We start from the raw sequence: 18,094 nt of genomic DNA on the forward strand, positions 1-18,094 counted from the left end.
TGCTACTGCAGCAGCAGTGTCAGCCAGAGCTTCAGCCTCTGTAAATCTCTGCCAGAGCACCATGAAGCATGCTCCTCAGCCCCGGGTGGTGTTGAGGGCAGGGGTAAGAGGTGGCACACTGCCTTCAGGTGGTGGTGAGGGCTGTCTGCCTTGATCCTGCCACTTCCTGGAGCATGTAGCTGACGCCCCCCCCTGCACCCTGACACACATCTTGCCCAGGGACTTGGCCCATCTGTCAGCTCCCCTGCCTGTATTAGATACACTTGAAATACTTCTGGCTATTTATATTTGGAAATCTTTTCTTTTTCTAGTATACATGAAGGAGAAGCTTATCTTCTGCTGAAAGATTTTATGCTCACTATTAAATCCATCAGGTATACAAATTCTGGCGATTGTTTAAGCAAGAAAATGGACTAGAAGGGAAGTAAATTTTTGTATACAATTTAAAATACTTTTTTAAAAAGAGCGGTACCTGAAATGAAAACAAAAATCTGTTTACACTTGTCTTTAGAAAAATGTGTGATTTTTTGATAATACTGTCTTGTAAAATATTTTCTTACACTAGTAAATTACTGGGTGAATAGTAAGAAGGAGGAATTCACTAAACATCTATGGGATGATGCTACCATGTTAATGAGTTAAGGACAGCATAGTTTAGAAAGGTTAAATCTTGGCAAACAAACTTAACCTTTTTTTAGATAGACCTACATCAATAAGTCAAAGGAAGACAATAGATGAACTAGCTTTGGGGCCAGATTCCACGGCTACTGTAAATCCGTAAAGTTCTATTGAAGTAACAGAGTCAATGGAACTACACTGACCTTAGTTAAGAATCTATTCCTTAATTTTTAGTACCACATTTAAACACCTTCTGTGAAATCATCTTTAAAAAATTAACTCAAAGTAGCATTGTTAAAAACACTATTATGATGACTGATAACTGACGGCAAGATTATAAACAAAGGATAATGATTACTCTCAATAGAGTCCTTTTTTTCTGGGGAAAAAAGCTGAGCGCTCTGATACAGTGAAGCACTTGACACATGCTGCATTTTAAGCATGTCAGTAGTTCCAGAGACAGAGAGGGGACTCAGGCTCCTCCCACATCAAGAGACTAATAAAGCATAGCATTCCATAGCTTCTTGCAGTTTGATTTAACGGTCTACCTCTGTTCAGTGCAGAAATTAAATATGTGTAAACCTTTAAGTATGTTGAAGTCCTGTTCACATCAATGAGGTGAAACATGATTAAGTGCATTGCTGAGCAGGGATAAACTTAAGCATTTGAATAATACTTTTCTAGGAGGCAGAGTAAGGAACTTCTTGTTCGAATAATGGCGAGCTGTAGGTGCAGAATCTAGAACAGCAGAATCTAGAATTGAAGAGATGCAAATTGTAGTATCCCCATTAAGTGAAAGTGACCTTAAAACACAACCAAATCTAAGAAAATTGACATCAGAAAGTAAACTGTATCATGGACATAACCTTACATGCTGTACAGGTCTTCTTACTGATTAATTTTAAAAAACCAGCTCTAAATATAATACAATTGCTATAAAATGTTTAAATTCCCAAAGTCAGAGCTATCTTAAATTTTAAACTTAGAAAATGCTCATTTTTATATAAAAGCAACTGTACATTTAATCACTTTGTCTATTTTGCAGTGTTTCTGTAAGTGAACTCTGTGACGATGAGGAGGACAATGTTGTGAAGGCATTTAGCCAACTCAGTGAAATTTACTGTGCAAAACTGCAAGCAGTCTAATCATCTATGGACCGAAGCAGTAAAATTCCTCAACCGTATTTCTTAATTTGTTAAAACTTGGAAAATGTATTCTTTTCACAACTGTTTTAAAAAATTAAATTAGCTTTAATTACATAAATTTTTAAATCTGATAGCAATTTGGTACTTCAACAGCTCAGTTTCATTCCTATTTTACTGGTGTCGCTAAAGGTGTGTATATTTTACAGATTTTGTAACAGGTATGGTACTTCTGGCGCTGTTGTGCATACCAAAACACTGTGCCATGATATAGCTTTTTTTATTCTCAGAAGTATCTAGATGTCTACCTTCCACTGAAGTCACTAATAATTATATGCCTAAATATTTTTGAGGATCTTGGATCTATTTTTTTATCCTAAAAATGGGCCCCAACCCATCTTAATTTTAAGTATGTGAGTAAAATAGAACTATTCCCTTGTTTAATGTTAAGCATATGCTCAAGTGTTTTATTGCATTGTGATTTGGGGGAACCAGATGTTCCTTCCCAAATGTTTAGCTGCAAAAGAGATTTACTGGAATATGTAATGATTTATATAATTAATTTAAAAAGATTAACTGTTTTATAATGTTTAATTTGCTATGTAGTGATTAATAATATTAATGTAAACAAGATTTAGTTTCAAGTATGTCTTTAAGAGATTGTCAAAACAGTAAGAATTTAAATTCAGAGATTATGTACAAGAACAATTTGTGGGCTATGTTTCTTTTATTAGTATATTTAAAAGTACCTTTGATTCAGGGATTAACTTTTGTTATACTTTGACAAATTAATGTTAAAATTAATGTAATGTGTACCATGACTTTCTTCTTCAAATGAAAGGATTACTTTTCTATTTTTTAAATGTCAAACAGCAAGTTTTTAATAATGAATTAGTAGACTGGAGAAGCCATAACTAACACAAAAATCTGGGTCCCCATTTTTGAAAAGCAAGTTGAAAACACTGGAGAGAATGGTTAGAGGAAACATAAAAAAATATTTCAGAACTAGTGAAAACAATGAGAGAGCTGAAGAACTGAACTTATTTTGCTAAAACAGATCATGTGTGACCTGTTTAAGTGTGTAAGTAACTTCAGGAGGAGAAACAGTTGTTAATGAAAGACACTCATGAAGCAAAGAAAGGCCTAAAAGAACTAAAAATTGAGTCTGTTCCGATATGGCTATGTGGGTCTGTCCCATGAAAGCTCATCAACTAATAAATTATTTTGTTAGTCTTTAAAGTGCTACTGGACTGCTTTTTTCTTTTGATAAGTGTGGGAGAACGAGCACCTGGTGCCCGGGCCTCACTCGCAAGGCAGAATGACCATACACTCCAGCCTGGAACGCTATCATACAACTGTGGGAAGGTCTGAAGCCAGGCCAGGAGAAAGAAATCAGAAAGTTGACAAGTAGTTGGAGAGTCCCCAAAGAGAACATCCTGACAAATAGATAGTAAGTCCCCAAAGAGAACAGCTGGGGCAAGTAGCTGAAAGCCCCCCAAAGAGAACATCTTGGTTGTGCAATATCAGAGGGTCCTGGGGGGAAGGTTCGGAAAATGACCAAGGACAGAGGAAATCTTGTAACATGTTCTGACAGGCCGGGAGGATAGAAAGCCCAAATTAGGTAACAAACGCTTTAATTGACTAGGTGCTGAATCCCCACTTAAGAAACAGTATAAAAGGTGATTTAGCAGGGACAAGGGGGTGGGCTCCTGAACACTAGGCGGAGGCTAGCAACTTCCAGTCCAGACAGCGGACCTCGGCCTGATCACCCGGACGTCACCACCACGAAAGGTCCCAACCAAGCCGTATCTCTGACTTGAAGGGCCGCTGTAACGTAGCTGTTGGTAAGATGTGGGAGCATTGGATGTTAGTGGTAAGTCACATGTAATTATATACAGCTATATGTAACCTAGTGTTTAGCCTATGCCAAATAAATAAATTTATATATAAGACAAGTGTTAAGTAGTTGTCGTTACAAATAAATGAATCAGTCACTATCGGCAAATAACACTAGCTGGACTAGCTGGGGCTGTATAGAGAATTATTGGGACTTAGAACAGCCATAGGGCATTGTGGTGTTCACAGTCGGAGTGTTATTGTTCCTGGTACTCATAATACTGTGGAAACCCAGGTTTTAAAGTAGATACACTGAGTCACATATTGCTGCTACACTATATAAGACTTCTATAGAGGTGGGGTGGTCGGTCCCGGGCCACCTGACTCCCCCTGCTGTATCAAACCCCACGCGCACCCACAGGAGCCGGAACAGGTCGGCACCTCGTCAATAAGTATATAGACTAGCATGGCTCTCTCTCTGATACTGAAGACTAAGTTAGAGTCAGACAAATTCAAATTAGAAATAAGGCATATATTTTTAAGGTGCGCATGATTAAATTTTGCAACAAGCTACCACAGGAAATGGTGGATTCTCCATTTCTTGATGTCTTCCTATCGAGACTGGTCGACTTTCTGGAAGATATGGTTTGTAGCCTGACCAAAGGTCACATTTTTAAAGGAACTATCTTGTCTCCAATCCTCTTGCAGGTGTCCTTGTTCTTAAAAATGGGCAAATTGTCCTGCATTTTCTGTCTTTTCTCTCTCCGACTTCCACCCCCACATCATTACTGTCAGGTCCTGCTGTTGACTAGATACCTGCTTGCCAGTTACCAACGAACAGTGGCTAATAGCACCTAGGCAGTGGCTGGGTATGCAAGGCTGGCAACAGGGCAAAGATTCAGCATGCAGGTTTTGCTGGTCCTTCAGGACAGCCCCTTTTACATGCTGGCTCTTCATGTGCTCACCCTCTTACTGTCCTCTCTCTGCTTTACCAGCTCTCTCCTCCACCCCACTGGTACTCCATAGCTCTCCCTCTTGTGCCTCCCTGCAGTGTGCATCCTGCTCCCAGTGCTATCAAAAGAACCAGCCCCTGATCAGACCACTGAGTTTGCTAGTACGGTAGGGTCACAATACTTGCGAGGGTTCCGTGCTGAGAACCCTCGCCAATGTTGAATCTTGTGAATGATGAACATCATGTGCCTGTAGCTCTGGCACAGCGCCACCCGCCGCTGCTCCCCACCCGGGGTTCTGGAGAAGCTGCAGCTGCTGGCGCTCCCACCCTGGGAACCAGCAGCCGCATGCGAATAACTGAATTCGCAAAAATTAAACTCGTGAATGTCAGGACCTTACAGCGCCACCATGTCCAATTACGTTCCCTGTTTGCGGCGAATGGGGCCGCATAGCGTGGCTCAGGAAAGCCGCACACACGAGGCGCCCCACGACATGGTGGAACAAACACAGAGCAGCAGTGGTTGAGGTGGCTCCTCAGGCCCTCGGCAGCTCACGCAATGGCTTCAGGTCCAGGCCCGGCGGCTCCGGCACAGGCACAGCTCTGGCCCTGGCTGGCTCCTGCGTGGGCAGCAGCTCCAGGCCCGGCACTACTTACACCACCTGAGTAAACTGTCTCCAGGAGGGCGGCCCGTGTGTGGGAAAGGGGCCTGGCTGGGGGTGATGGGAACGACTGTGGCGACTGGGTAAGTTTCAGTGGGACACCACGGGCCTAGCAGGCTCCTTCTTTCCCCGCCTGCCTGTGGCTTGGCCCAGAGCCCAGGAAAGCCGCAGAGCCCTGCACGTCACACCCCGCGTGGCCCTGGCATTGGAGCGGCGCTAGAGAGGCAGTTTCCAGCTCAGCTAATGAAGCCCGTGGCCTGGGGCTGGTGGCTCAGCGCGACGTGCCAGGCTTAGCCGGTACTGCGCCCTGCTCATGGATTGGGCACGACACGAAGCAAGTGGCACAGTTTCCATCCAGCTTTTTGTGCTCCCAGTGCGGGGGCTGCGGCTCGGACGCCGTCTGCAGCGGCTCCAGGCTGGCTGTGCTGTCAGGGCCCGTCGGGCTGGGAGTCCTGGGGGCTCCCGCGGGCTTTGTCTGGCTGCCTTACCTGCCGCTGCTGCAGGAAGCAGTCCTGGCACCTGGCAGGAGGCAGAGGCCGCATTGGCAGCGTGAGACAGCACAGCGGAAGGGGACGAGACCTTCGGGCTGCAGATGCTGCAGGTGGCGTCTGGCCCGTCCCAGCGCTGCGGCAGGCAAAGGGCCTGGCCTTGCCCGGGACTGGTTCCGAGATGAGACAGAGACACTGGAGTTTGATCCAGGAAGTCCTGTGTGCCCAGCACTCTCAGGCACTCGTCAATGCAGATGCTGGCCAGGTGCAGCACGCGGGTCCCCCACTTGATTTTCTACCATATAGCTGCGAAGCTGTCCGGGTCGTCCTTTCCCTGGGCTGAGTGGTGCTGCCTCATTCTTTGTTTACTTGAAACAGGTGAGATTACATCAGGGTGTCCTCAGTTCCTTGGAGCTGCAAGAAGGAGATGCTTTATTTGATGAAACTTCCTATCCTGGACTATTGCTAGGAGTCAGAGAGGTAGCTTTGTTAGTCTGTATCTTCTTAGTCCATGTGTTGTGAGCAAGACACGAGAAGTCATTCTTCCGCTCTACTCTGCACTGGTTAGGCCTTGGCTGGAGTATTGTGTCCGGTTCTGGGCACCACAGTTCAAGAAAGATGTGGAGAAATTACAGAGGGTCCACAAAAGAGCAACAAGAATGATTAAATATCTAGAGAACATGACCTGTGAAGAAAGGCTGAAAGAATTGGGCTTGTCTATTTTGGAAAAGAGAAGATTGAGGGGGGGACATGATAGCGGTTTTCAGGCATCTAAAAGGGTGTCATAAGGAGGACGGAGAAAACTTGTTCTTCTTGGCCTCTGAGGATACAACAAGAAGCAAGGGGCTTAAACTGCAGCAAGGGAGGTTTAGGCTGAACATTAGGAAAAAGTTCCTAACTGTCAGGGTGGTCAAACACTGGAATAAATTGTCTAGGGAAGTTGTGGAATCTCCACTGCTGGAGATATTTAAGACCAGGTTAGATAAATGTCTGTCAGGGATGGTCTCTAGACAGTACTTAGTCCTGCCATGAGGGTAGGGGGTTAGACTCGATGACCTTGCGAGGTCCCTTCCAGTCCTAGTATTCTATGATTCTATTATTCAAAAACAAGAAGTCCTGTGGCACCTTATAGACTAACAGATTTTGGAGCATAAGTTTATATGGGCAGGTCTTTGCCCATGAAAAGCTTATTCTGCAAAATATCTGTTAGTCTATAAGTTGCCACAGGACTTCTTGTTGTTATTACTGGGAATGGAGGTTGTTTGTAACTCTGAACAAAATATTCTGGGTGTGCTTTCAAAAACACACAACTGAAGGCTGACTGAATACAGCTTTGTTCTTTATTATGCCCAAGGAAAATGCTGCTTGTTATCATCTTAACTTGAATGAAATCAGACTGGAAAGTGTCCTGTCCTTGTTAAGTGGTTGTTTTTAGTGGTTTACATTTAACACAGTACTGTGGTGTCCGGGATTTCATTTTTATTTGTTTATTTGTTCTCTACTGCCTCTTTGCATACTTCTGGTTCCGAACGAGGCAAATGATTGACAGGCAGTTTTTAACTCTGGTGTTCATAACTCTAAGAACCTATTGCGTTCAGGACCTCTGACGGGAGTGGGGCACAGGTATAAGGAGGAAATGACCTAGGGTCCCAGCAATTTCAAAGGGCCTGGGGATCCTGGCCTCCGTTGCCCAGAGCTGTGCTGTTCATTGGATGGTTTGGGGTGGCTGCTCTAGGCCCTGTGCTTAGAGGGGGGCCCCCCCACAGTGGCTGCTTCAACCGTCCTAAAGCCTGGGTAATTACCTGGGGCCAGAGCTGATGCATGTGATGTGCACAAGGAATCATGTGCACCCCAAGTGCCCCACTCCCACACTTACCCTTAGAACTGCACTGCTTCCAATGATAGCATGGGTGGTCCTGCCCCTCTCCCAGCGCAGCAAGGCCCGAGAGTAGTGTGAGCAAGAGCAACTCATATTGCTGTCTGGGGCTGCACCACTCGGGGAGCAGGAAGGTTACAGGCATGGGGAGGAAAGTGCAGGGAAGAGAGGGGCTTGGACTGGAGCGAAGCTGCAGCGGGGCATGTGGCCAGTAACCCCTGAGTTCTCTCACCAGTTGCTGCTGCCTGGAGTGGGGAAGGTTGGCATGGGAGGCAACTGGGATCAGGCCCCAGATACGCTCACCATGGGGGAGGGAACTGGAGCTATCCAACAGCCTGCTCGGCTGTGTTCTACTGCCCATCTCCCAGCCCGCTCTGCCTCCCTGCATGGGTGGGAAGCAGTGCATTCCAGCCCTGGCCTGCTCCCCTGAGCCCTGCCTTGTTTGGGGGAGCAGGCTGGGGCCAAGTTGCTCTGCTTCCTACTGGCCATGATGAGTGCAGGTGTGTGTGGTGGGGGGGGACCTTTGCTGCCACCCTGCACCAGGGTCCCTGAGAATCATCCAGCTTGTATAGCATGGAGAGAGGGTTTGGGGCAAAGGGTGCAATGGGGGTGGGAAAAGGTGGGGGGGCAGAAGAGGAAGAGCAAGGGCTGGGCTTGAGAGATGGGGTGGAGTGGGATGGAGCAAAGGCAGATTGAGGGGGTTGGGTCTGTAGCAGTGGGAGTTGGGGAGGTTGCTGAGAACCCTATGCCTGGGGCAGTTTGGCTGTTTCTACACTCCAAACAACGTGTAGAAGCGCAGCCCCTGGGAAGAAGGGGCCTCCGGAAGGAAGACCACCCCCGGGGGCCGCGCTTCTGCATGTTGTTTGGAGTCCGGAAAAGCATCTTCCGGACTCCAAATCATGTGACCTTATGCTAATGAGGTGTGGGGAATTTACATCTGTGCCTCATTAGCATATTTCAGGCCATTTATTAGCATGCCACTTTCAGAGAAAGTGGTATGTGTGTAGAAACGGCCTGTGAGGGGGAGGTTCTGCAGGCCCTGCACCCCTGTAGGGATGGCCCTCCTGCCCCCACTGCTGTAGCAACTGTGATAGCCAGAACCCTGAGCCCTTTAAATCACTGCTTCAGTCTAGCCACAGCTCTGCCTGTTTGCACTATCCTGCCCCTTCCTGGAAGATAGAGCTGGAGTCTGGCAAGTCTCCCAGACCCAGTGTCTGTATTATTTATGACTGAATATCATATTTTTATTTATATTTATTCCACTTTAAATGGAGAGTGAAAAGTATGCTCTCTCTTTGTTCAGTGGTGCTAAGCTTTATACATCTACTGCACACCAACCTCTTTCTGTGGTATCATTTTCATTTGGGTACACTAGTGATTAGATGGTTTTTAATCATGCGTGATTTCTGATGAGAAAGCTTGGTGCAGGGTACAGTTCTGCATGCCATATATACTCAGGCAAAAGTTCACTGCCTAATGGTTTTTTTTTTCTCTGTAAACAGTAGATGGGCCCATAGTCTAAAGACATAACATAAAATACCACATTTGTGGAGTCAGAATGTTTTGTGGAGCTGTTGAATACTGGAGGCTTTGCTCACAGTTAACCTAGTTCAGTGGGTAGGTACTAGTGTTTTGCATGTCAGTGAGGCCCTCTGATGGGGTGGGGACAAAAGGATCAACTGTCTTGGGATCCAGTGATTGTAAGGGGTCTAAGGTCTCCCGGCTGCTGCTGCTACTGTACCAGTGGAGGTATGGCAGCTGGAGCCCCGGCCCCCTATGAATCACCACAGAAGTACCACACCACGCACCTTGCAGGGCTCTGAGGACTGAGGGGAAGCAGTGTATCGATCTGGGTGTCACTGAGGACTGGCAGCCCTGGCCTTGCCCCTATCCCTGAGGCCCCACTTCTTCTGGAGCTGTGGAGATACCCTCACCCACGCTTTGTCCCAGGGACCACGAAGGCTGTGGGCACCTTTGATTTCAGTTGCACCCAAAGTCCTAGACAAAAGTGGGGCTAGACACAGTACAAACAGTGACATTTTACAGGAAAGATTGTACAGCGGGGGGGGGGGGGGGGGGGGGGCGGTACATACGTGTCAGTCCACTCCCACGGTCCAGAGATCCCTGGGGAGCGGACGCCCGGCTGCTGCTCTGGGAGGGCAGGAGGAGGATCTGCAGCCTGGACTCTGCAGAGGAGGAGCCCCCCTCCTCCTCCTCCTCCTCCTGCCGCGATGGCCCGGGGGTGGGCTCCAGGGGGGGCCCCCGGGGTGCGGGGCTTACCTCCGGGGCGGACTCTGGCTGCAGGGCCTGCTGGGGCTCGTCGGCCGAGGTATCAAGGGTGGCTGGAGGGGAGGAGGTGTGCCGGGGGCCCAGGATGTCCCTGAGCTCCCTGTAAAAGGGGCAAGTGACGGGGGCGGCACCAGATCGGCCGGCCACATCCTGGACCCGGGCGTAACCCTGCCGCAGCTCCTTAACCTTAGGCCTGACGTGGTCAGGAGTGCAAGCAGGGTGACCCCGGGCGGCCAGGCCCTCGGCCAGCCGAGCGAACGCATCCGCGTTCCGCCTCTTGCTCCCCATTACCTGGAGCACCTCCTCCTCGCTCCAGAGCCCCAGCAGGTCCCGCAGCTCGGCCTCCGTCCAGGAGGGGCCCTGCTGCCGCTTCCCAGCCTGGCTGCCCGCCTGGCTGTTCTGGCTCCTCTTGGGGGGGGTCCTCTGGGGGGGCTGCCGGGCAGCCATGGCCGGTCCTGGCCCTGTTCTGGGTGGCTGAGGGACATGCAGGCTGGCCGCGTGTCTGGGCTGCCACCTGCACGTTCCCTCAGCTTCCTGCACAGGAAGGGAGGGGGAGGGGACCTTTAAGGGGCCGCTCCACGCGGCCACCATTGAGCTGAGGGGCTGGAGAGAGCATCTCTCAACCCCTCAGCTGATGGCCGCCATGGAGGACCCCGCAATTTCGATGTTGCGGGATGCGCAACGACCACATGGTCCCTACTTCGACGTTGAACATCGAAGTAGGGCGCTGTTCCCATCCCCTCATGGGGTTAGCGGCTTCGACGTCTCGCCGCCTAACGTCGATGTTAACTTCGAAATAGCGCCCGACACGTGTAGCCGTGACGGGCGCTATTTCGAAGTTAGTGCCGCTACTTCGAAGTAGCGTGCACGTGTAGACATGGCTAATAAGAGCCACCGTGGCTTAACATCCATGTAAAAGAAATAGTAAGAGATAAAGAGGCATCTTTTAAAAAGTGGAAGTCAAACCCTAGTGAGGAAAATAGCAAGGAGCATAAACACTGCCAAATTAAATGTAAAAATGTGGTAAGAAAAGCCAAAAAGGAGTTTGAAGAAGAGCTAGCCAGAAACTTAAAAAGCAGTAACAAAATGTTTAAGTACATCAGAAGCAGGAAACCTATTAAAACAATCAGTGGACCCACTAGATGATCAAGATGGAAAAGGGGCACTCAGATATGACAAAGTCATTGTGGAGAAACTCAATGAATTCTTTGCTTCAGTCTTCACGAGGGAGGATGTTAGGGAGATTCCTCCACCTTAGCCATCCTTTGTAGGCGACAAATCTGAAGAATTGTCCAAGATTGAGGTGTCATTAGAGGAGGTTTTGGAACTGATTGATAAACTCAACAGTAACAAGTCACTGCTATCAGATGGAATTCACCCAAGAGTTCTGAAAGAACTCATGTGAAATTGCGGAACCCTTAAGTGTGGTTTTTAATCTAGCCTTTAAATCAGCTTCTGTAGCCTATGGCTGGAAGATAGCTAATGTAACACCAATATTTAAAAAGGGCCCTAGAGGCGATTCCAGCAATTACAGACCAGTAAGTCTGACATCAGTACCTGGCAAATTAGTTGAAACCATAGTAAAGAATAAAATTGCCAGACATAGAACATAATTGGTTGAGTGAAAGTCAACAAGGTTTCTGTAAAGGGAAATCATGTCTTACTAATCTATTAGAGTTCTTTGAAGCGGTCAAACAACATATGGATAAGGAGGATCTAGTAGATTTAGTGTACTTGGATTTCCAAGTCTTTGACAAGGTCCCTCACCAGAGGCTATGTAAATTGAGCTATCAGGGGATGAGGTAAGATCATTTCAAGGGTTGAGAACTGGTTAAAAGGCAGGAAACAGAGTACAAATAAATGTAAGTTTTCAGAATGGAAGGGGTAACTAGTGGTGTTCTCCAAGGGTCAGTCCTAGGATCAGTCCTTTTCAACTTACTCATAAATGATCTGGAGAAAGGGGTAAACTGTGAGGTGGCAAAGTTTGCAGATGATACTAAACTGCCCAAGATAGTTAAGACCAAAGCAGGCTGTGAAGAACTAAGTGACCGGGCAATAAAATGGCAAATGAAATTTAATGTGGATAATTGTAAAGTAATGCTCATTGGTACTGGGCCAGGGAGGTCCAACCTGTACTAAACCAAGAGCCTTTTTCCACAGTGTAGATCATTTGCCTAGAGACAAAACAGCTATTTTTTACTTCTTTCTGTTCTGCCTGTAAACAACATGGCCGTGTCTACGCTAGCAAGTTCTTTTGGAAGATTTCTCTTCTCCATCAGGCTCCCAGCCCACTGCTGTGCTAGCCTGCCTAGCTCCCACTATGGCTGTCAGTCCCCCTGATGCTAGCCAGGTCAAGAGCTCAGCCACCAGCTCCCTTGCCCCAGGCAGGCTGGGGGTCTCAGCCACCAGCATTCCACTGGGACACTCTGGTTCAAGAGCATCTGTGGTCCTGCTTTTTGTGTGTCCACGCTTTGCCCCCTTCTTTTGAAAGATCCCACAGAGCATCTACCCCGCAACCCCCAACCACACAGACTTCCTGCGAAAGTAAATCAAAAGAATGTGGTGCTCCTTTTGAAAGTGCTCTTCCCCTCCCCTTTCATGAAGGACACCTTCTTTCAAAAGAAAGTGTGCACAGACACCCCTCAGGCCCGTCTTTTGAAAGAGCAGTCCTCGTGGCATCCAAATTTTGCCCCCAGGCCTGTTCTTTGAAAAGAGCAGGGGCTGTCTGGACACTGTTTCGAAAGAGCAGATCACTCTTTTGGTCCTGCTTTTTTGCATGTGGACACTCTTTCGAAATAAGTTCTTTCGGAAGAGGCTCTCTTGTGGAGATGTGGCCTGTGAGTCTGAATTCCACCTTTTTAGAGTTTGTTGCAATTGCTGTTTTCTATCCAATAAAATTTTCACAAATGAATTAAATAACTACTTTCCCCAACTGTTTTACCCTTTTCTCATGTGACTGTTGAATATTTTAAATGAGCTAAGCATTAAGGAAATATGTAACCTTATTGTCTGTGTGGCAATGGTGCTGTGACCCAATTCTGAGCTCTCAGTTCTGAAATTAATTTCCTATTAATCAATCTGTTAAAGTTAGACAGTGTTGCTTGTTGTGGCCTTGTATAACGGTTGTCTGTTTACTCTGATCTACCTGGGGGAGTTGAGAAATGTATAGAAGTGGTGTAATACACCAATCCCTAATCTGATAATACAAATGGTATGGAGGAGGAAGTTGCTCTGAGCGTTGCTACTCACTCTTCATCCCCAAGATCGAGAAAGGGCAGCACAGCAACATGCTTTCTGAGGCTTTTCCTGGCTGCTATAGAGCACTGTGGGTGGACAGGGCCAAAGAGCAGTAGGCGGCACCAAGCCATATCCCCGCCCCCCCCCCCCCCCCCCCCAGGAGTGGGGCACCAGGTAAACCCTCCACCCTACTCCCCTCATGCCCAGAACCCCCAGTGCCCTTTCTGGTCCAGCAAATTCTTTAATCAGGCATACCTTGTTTCCGAGCAGATTAAAGAAGTTCTGGTGGAAGTGTCCTTTTAATAACCCTTTAAAATAATTGGACATGTTTTTCCTTTACTAGGTTAAATGAAGGAGATGCTTATAATCTACTCAAAGATTTTTCACTCCTTATTAAAGCAATAAGGTATGATTATATATTATACACATACACACATGTAACAAAACAATTTTAAATTTTTTATATCAAGCAACTTTACCATGTTAAAGTTTTTTGTTTTTTTTAAAAACAGAATATCATTAGGTGAACTCTGTGATGATCCAAATGACAACGTTGTACTTGCTTTTCAACAACTAAGTGAGAGCTACAGTGCAAAACTGGGTGGCAGAGCATCACATACTTTGTAAAGCATGAAGAAATGATCTTAACAGTCTTCTTACCTGGACAGAAAATAGTTTTAGCAGCTAATAAAAGTTATCAAAACACACTAGAATAAAAATTACAATAAATAGATTGGATTTTAGTCAGTGAGGAATCAGCCCGTTTTCTTTTAATCAGAAATATAAATCATTTTAAAGCTTTGTAGTATACTTGAGATATTTAAAGCATGTTTAAAATTCAACTGTTTTTTGTAACAAAGCATTTTACTAGACACTTGTATCAGAATTTTCAAATTAAAATGTTTTAACCAATGAGGCTTTTTTGAAGCATCTGTTATCTGGATATCATTTTCTATGCACTGTGTACAAGTTAAGCATAAAAATTAATTAAGAGCAATCCTTAATCCCAACCTCAGCAGCAGCAGCTGCTCTTACGGATGCAGACAATGCAAACAGTATTCTATTAGTATCAGGTATAGCCTAGATCATGGATGAGCCAAGAACTCTCTCACAAAATGGCCACATGTCAAATGGTACTGAAGACAGAAATCACTGCTTTGTTGAATCTGTCAGTATAAACCAGATTACAAAAAAACCCACCAAACCAATGGTGGTACACAAACATACTAGATATACAAAATAGTATCTGTCGACAGAAGTTACTGTCAGAAGACATCTTCCAACAAAACTGTTGACAGACTGCAGCCACACGCAAGTGGATTGCTCTGTCGAGCCTCTCTGACGGACAGCGGCCAGAAAGCCTGGCTGTGCTCCTGACAGAATGGCAAACCAGAAGCGTAGACAGGGCTGCCCAGTGACCCAGAAGCCCACTCTGTCAACAGAGGGGCCCCCCAGAGCATCCACACAGCTTCTCTGTTGATAGATTCTGTCAAGAAAGGTGTTCTGCCTTGTCAGGGAGAAGCAGAAGCTGTTGAGAGTAACTCAACAGAAAGCGGCACTTTTGTCAACAGAACACATTTTTAGTGTGGATGCTCTGTCTGTTTTGTCGACAAAACTCTATAGCATAGATGTAGACAATAGGTATAAACAAACGTTTGATGTTCTCTGGTAATTAGTGACAAATACAGTAACTAAAGTACTGTCTTCCACAATGCATTAAAGTATTTGCTTCCTCTATAAAGGCCAGTAAATAGCAGAGCTTGGGGAAACTGATTAGAAGATAAAAATCACAAAGAGGACACATCCAAATACCTGGTTATTGGCAGACATGACGACAAAAGTATTTGTTTTCATGAAATGTTAACACACACAAAATTTTAGACAGTACAGACACCTTCTTGTCACCTAGAAACTATTACAAAAAAATAACTTGCCACACTTGATTATATGCAATAGACTGCTCAAAGGTCAGAATGAATAGTTTGTCAAAACTAGATGTTTCTCTTTTTAGAAAGGCATACACTTTATTCCAGTTCTGTTTTAGCTGGTTGCTGGTTTCAGAATATACCCTTTCAGAGTGTAAAAGGTACATTTCACTAGTCTAAATATCTGGAGATAAATATACATTCTCATAGAAATGCAACAGACTCAAGAGATCACAACCAGTTACAATAAACTTCAGAGATTTGTCCAAGACCACTGTTTATAGAAAACTCATTTACATTTCTGAATAACTGTTCTGTCTGAATTAGGGTCACCATATCTTCCTATTCCAAATATGCACATGGGACAGGGAGATATGGGTGGGGGAGGTGCAGCTCCTCCAAGACCCAGAGAGCTGGAAAAAAGGCAGCAGCAGCCACTGCCGACATTCCCCAGGAGCCTCGGAAAGCGGCATCTGCTGGCAATCTGCCAGAGCCCCAGGGAAGCTACAGCCGCTGGCGATCCCCAGCTGCCCCAAGGGTGGGGCAGCGGGGAACCAAATACACAACCATTGGTCCATATAAAAAGAAAAAAAAAAAATCAGGATGCCTTTTTGGTGTCCCAAATATGAGATGGATGGTCACCTTAGCCTGAATGTACAGTTAATTTTCTGTATAAGTCAGAGACACAGCATGGTTACGTCTACATGAGAAAGTGACTGTCAGAGGGGATTTTGCGGCAAAACTTCTGTTGACAGAATGCATCTACACATAAAAGTGGATTGACATAGCAAGCCACTCTGTCAACAGAACGGCTGACCAGAAGCTCTGCAAACAGGGCTGCCCTGTCTGTCGACAAAGGCCCTGGAGCATCTACATGGCTGTATTGTTGACTGAACGCTGTCGAGACAGGTGTTATACCTCAATGGGGAGAAATATAATACTACTGGTGGATGTGCTGGGTTTTGTTGGCAAAGCACATTTTGCACGTACATGCGCAGCAGGTTTATCTGATGAAAGCCCGTTTTTGCCCAAAAAACCCTCTTGTGTAGATGTGGCCTACATGTTTAATTTTTTAAACATATGTTAGAAATATTCTGAAGAGCAATCAATAAAATATATTGATTTACTTTGTAAACATTTAGGTCCATAAATCACATATGTTGTTGCAGTACTATGTAGTTTCAAAACCCTATAATTTGAAGAACTCTGTCTAATATGGGGGACTTAGAGCCAGCAGTCTCCATATGTACATAACCCAGACTATCCATGATTTAGCTCCATGATCCGTGCTTGTCCTGTGGCAATTTCACTGTGCAGCTTTCATGAAGAAAGCCAGCAGGTGGGTGCAGTACTGGTCACCCCATCTCAAAGAAACAATATTGCAGAATTGGAGGGGATCCAGAGGACAAGAATAATCCACGATATAGGGGGTAAACTTTCATAAGAGAAAAGAAAAAAAAGATGAGTTTGTTATGGTAAAACAGGAATTGCCATGCTGGACTGGACCTCATGCTCTTTGTGATCCAGCATGGCAAATTCCTATTCTTCTTCGAGTGGCCCCGTGGGTGCTCCACAATGTGTCGGGCTCGCCCGGTGCCGCAGATCGGAATTCTTCCAGCAGTTTCTCCCGGATCACGCATGCGCTGGCGCGCGCCGCTCCCCCGCCTGCGTGCGCGATCCGGTCCCCGCCAGTTCCTTTTCAACCGCCATCGGCTGCAGACAGAATCTGCTCAGGCTAAGGCCAGAGTCAGATAAGATAGCTGGTTTTCGTGTAATTTGTCATTTTTGCCACCAAAACAAAAAAGCAAAACCCCGGCACCGCAGTCCATCTCCAGTCAGGGCTCCGCTGCCCTTATCACCTAGCCCTCCCCCCGAGATACACACGCTGCACCGACGGGCTGTGACTCCACCAGCTTATCTGGAATCTCCCTCTCCGTTCCTCCAATCAATTTCACCATGGCTTGTGCCACCTTCACCATTTCTGGGCATGGATCCCCTGGAGTACTATCACAAACCAGTTTCACCTCTATCTGTGTCGTCGTGGAGGTCCCGCTCTCCCAGACATTGTGGGTACACTCTCCGCTCGTGGCCCAGGTCTCCACCACCGGGCCCTTGCCCATGCTGCTATGGTCGTCTGCATCACGCTGAACACAGACACTGCAGGCCTAGATCCAGGGACAGGTCCTCCCCTGCTGCTCAATACCCCCATGTGCACTCTTGCTCTGGGACAGAAACACAGTTGTCTCAGGGGGAGCGAGGTCCAGAACCCCAAGACTTTCCTTCACAATCCTCCAGGGAGCAAGTATATCATCGACCGTGGGAGCCTGAGGTTTTGAGGGAGGTTTACCCCAGCGGTTCCTCCTCAGCCTCCCCAGATGAGGCCATGGCCCCCGGGGATGTCTCCTCCCCGGATGACCTTAAACAATTCCAGGAACTGTTCAAGAGAGTGGCTTTCACGCAAGACATTCAAATGGCAGAGGTGCAGGAGAAACATCATAAACTCCTCAAAAATTTGAGACCCCCGGCTTCATCCAAAATTGCTATCCCGCTAGATGAAGCCATTATGGAGTCAGCCGCTACCACATGGCAGACTCCGGCCTCTATTCCGCCTACGAACAAGAGAGCAGATAAGTAGTATTTCGTCCCAGCTAAGGGCATGGAGTTCCTCTTTAGTCACCCACAACCAAATTCTTTGGTGGTGGAATTGTCCCAGCAGAGGTCAAAGGCGTCTCAGTAGAAAATCGGGGGGGATGGGATAAAGATGCTAAGAAACTAGAGCTGTTTGGCAGGAAGGTATATTCCTCCTCTACACTACCATTGAGAATGGCAAATTACACTGGACGTGGCGGACACAGCGGCACGTTCAACAGCTACAGCAGTGGTCATGCATAGGGAGTCCTGGCTCCAGACGCCTGGTATCCCCAGGAACCCCCAGGTGAAGGTCGTGGATCTTCCCTTTGATACACAAAAGCTGTTTATGGACTCAACCGACTCAGTCCTCCACTCGAGCAAGGACTCGAGAGCCACATTTAGAACCTTGGGCATTTATACTCCCCCATACAGGAGGAAGAA

At 46.6% G+C, this 18,094-nt stretch overlaps 1 protein-coding gene across 1 annotated transcript in view; it reads left to right on the forward strand.

Annotated features, from left to right (window-relative positions):
- DDX60 (DExD/H-box helicase 60) overlaps positions 1-18,006 on the forward strand; it is a 93,159-nt gene extending 75,153 nt beyond the window's left edge. The window contains exons 38-39 of the mRNA XM_074993062.1: positions 13,441-13,503; positions 13,610-18,006. Coding sequence (XP_074849163.1) covers positions 13,441-13,503; positions 13,610-13,724 — 178 coding nt within the window. The 3' untranslated portion in view covers positions 13,725-18,006. The remainder of the gene's footprint in view (positions 1-13,440; positions 13,504-13,609) is intronic.
- Positions 18,007-18,094: the final 88 nt, after the last annotated feature.

Source organism: Carettochelys insculpta, chromosome 4 (assembly GCF_033958435.1).
Source record: "Carettochelys insculpta isolate YL-2023 chromosome 4, ASM3395843v1, whole genome shotgun sequence".
Taxonomy (NCBI): Eukaryota; Metazoa; Chordata; order Testudines; family Carettochelyidae; genus Carettochelys; species Carettochelys insculpta.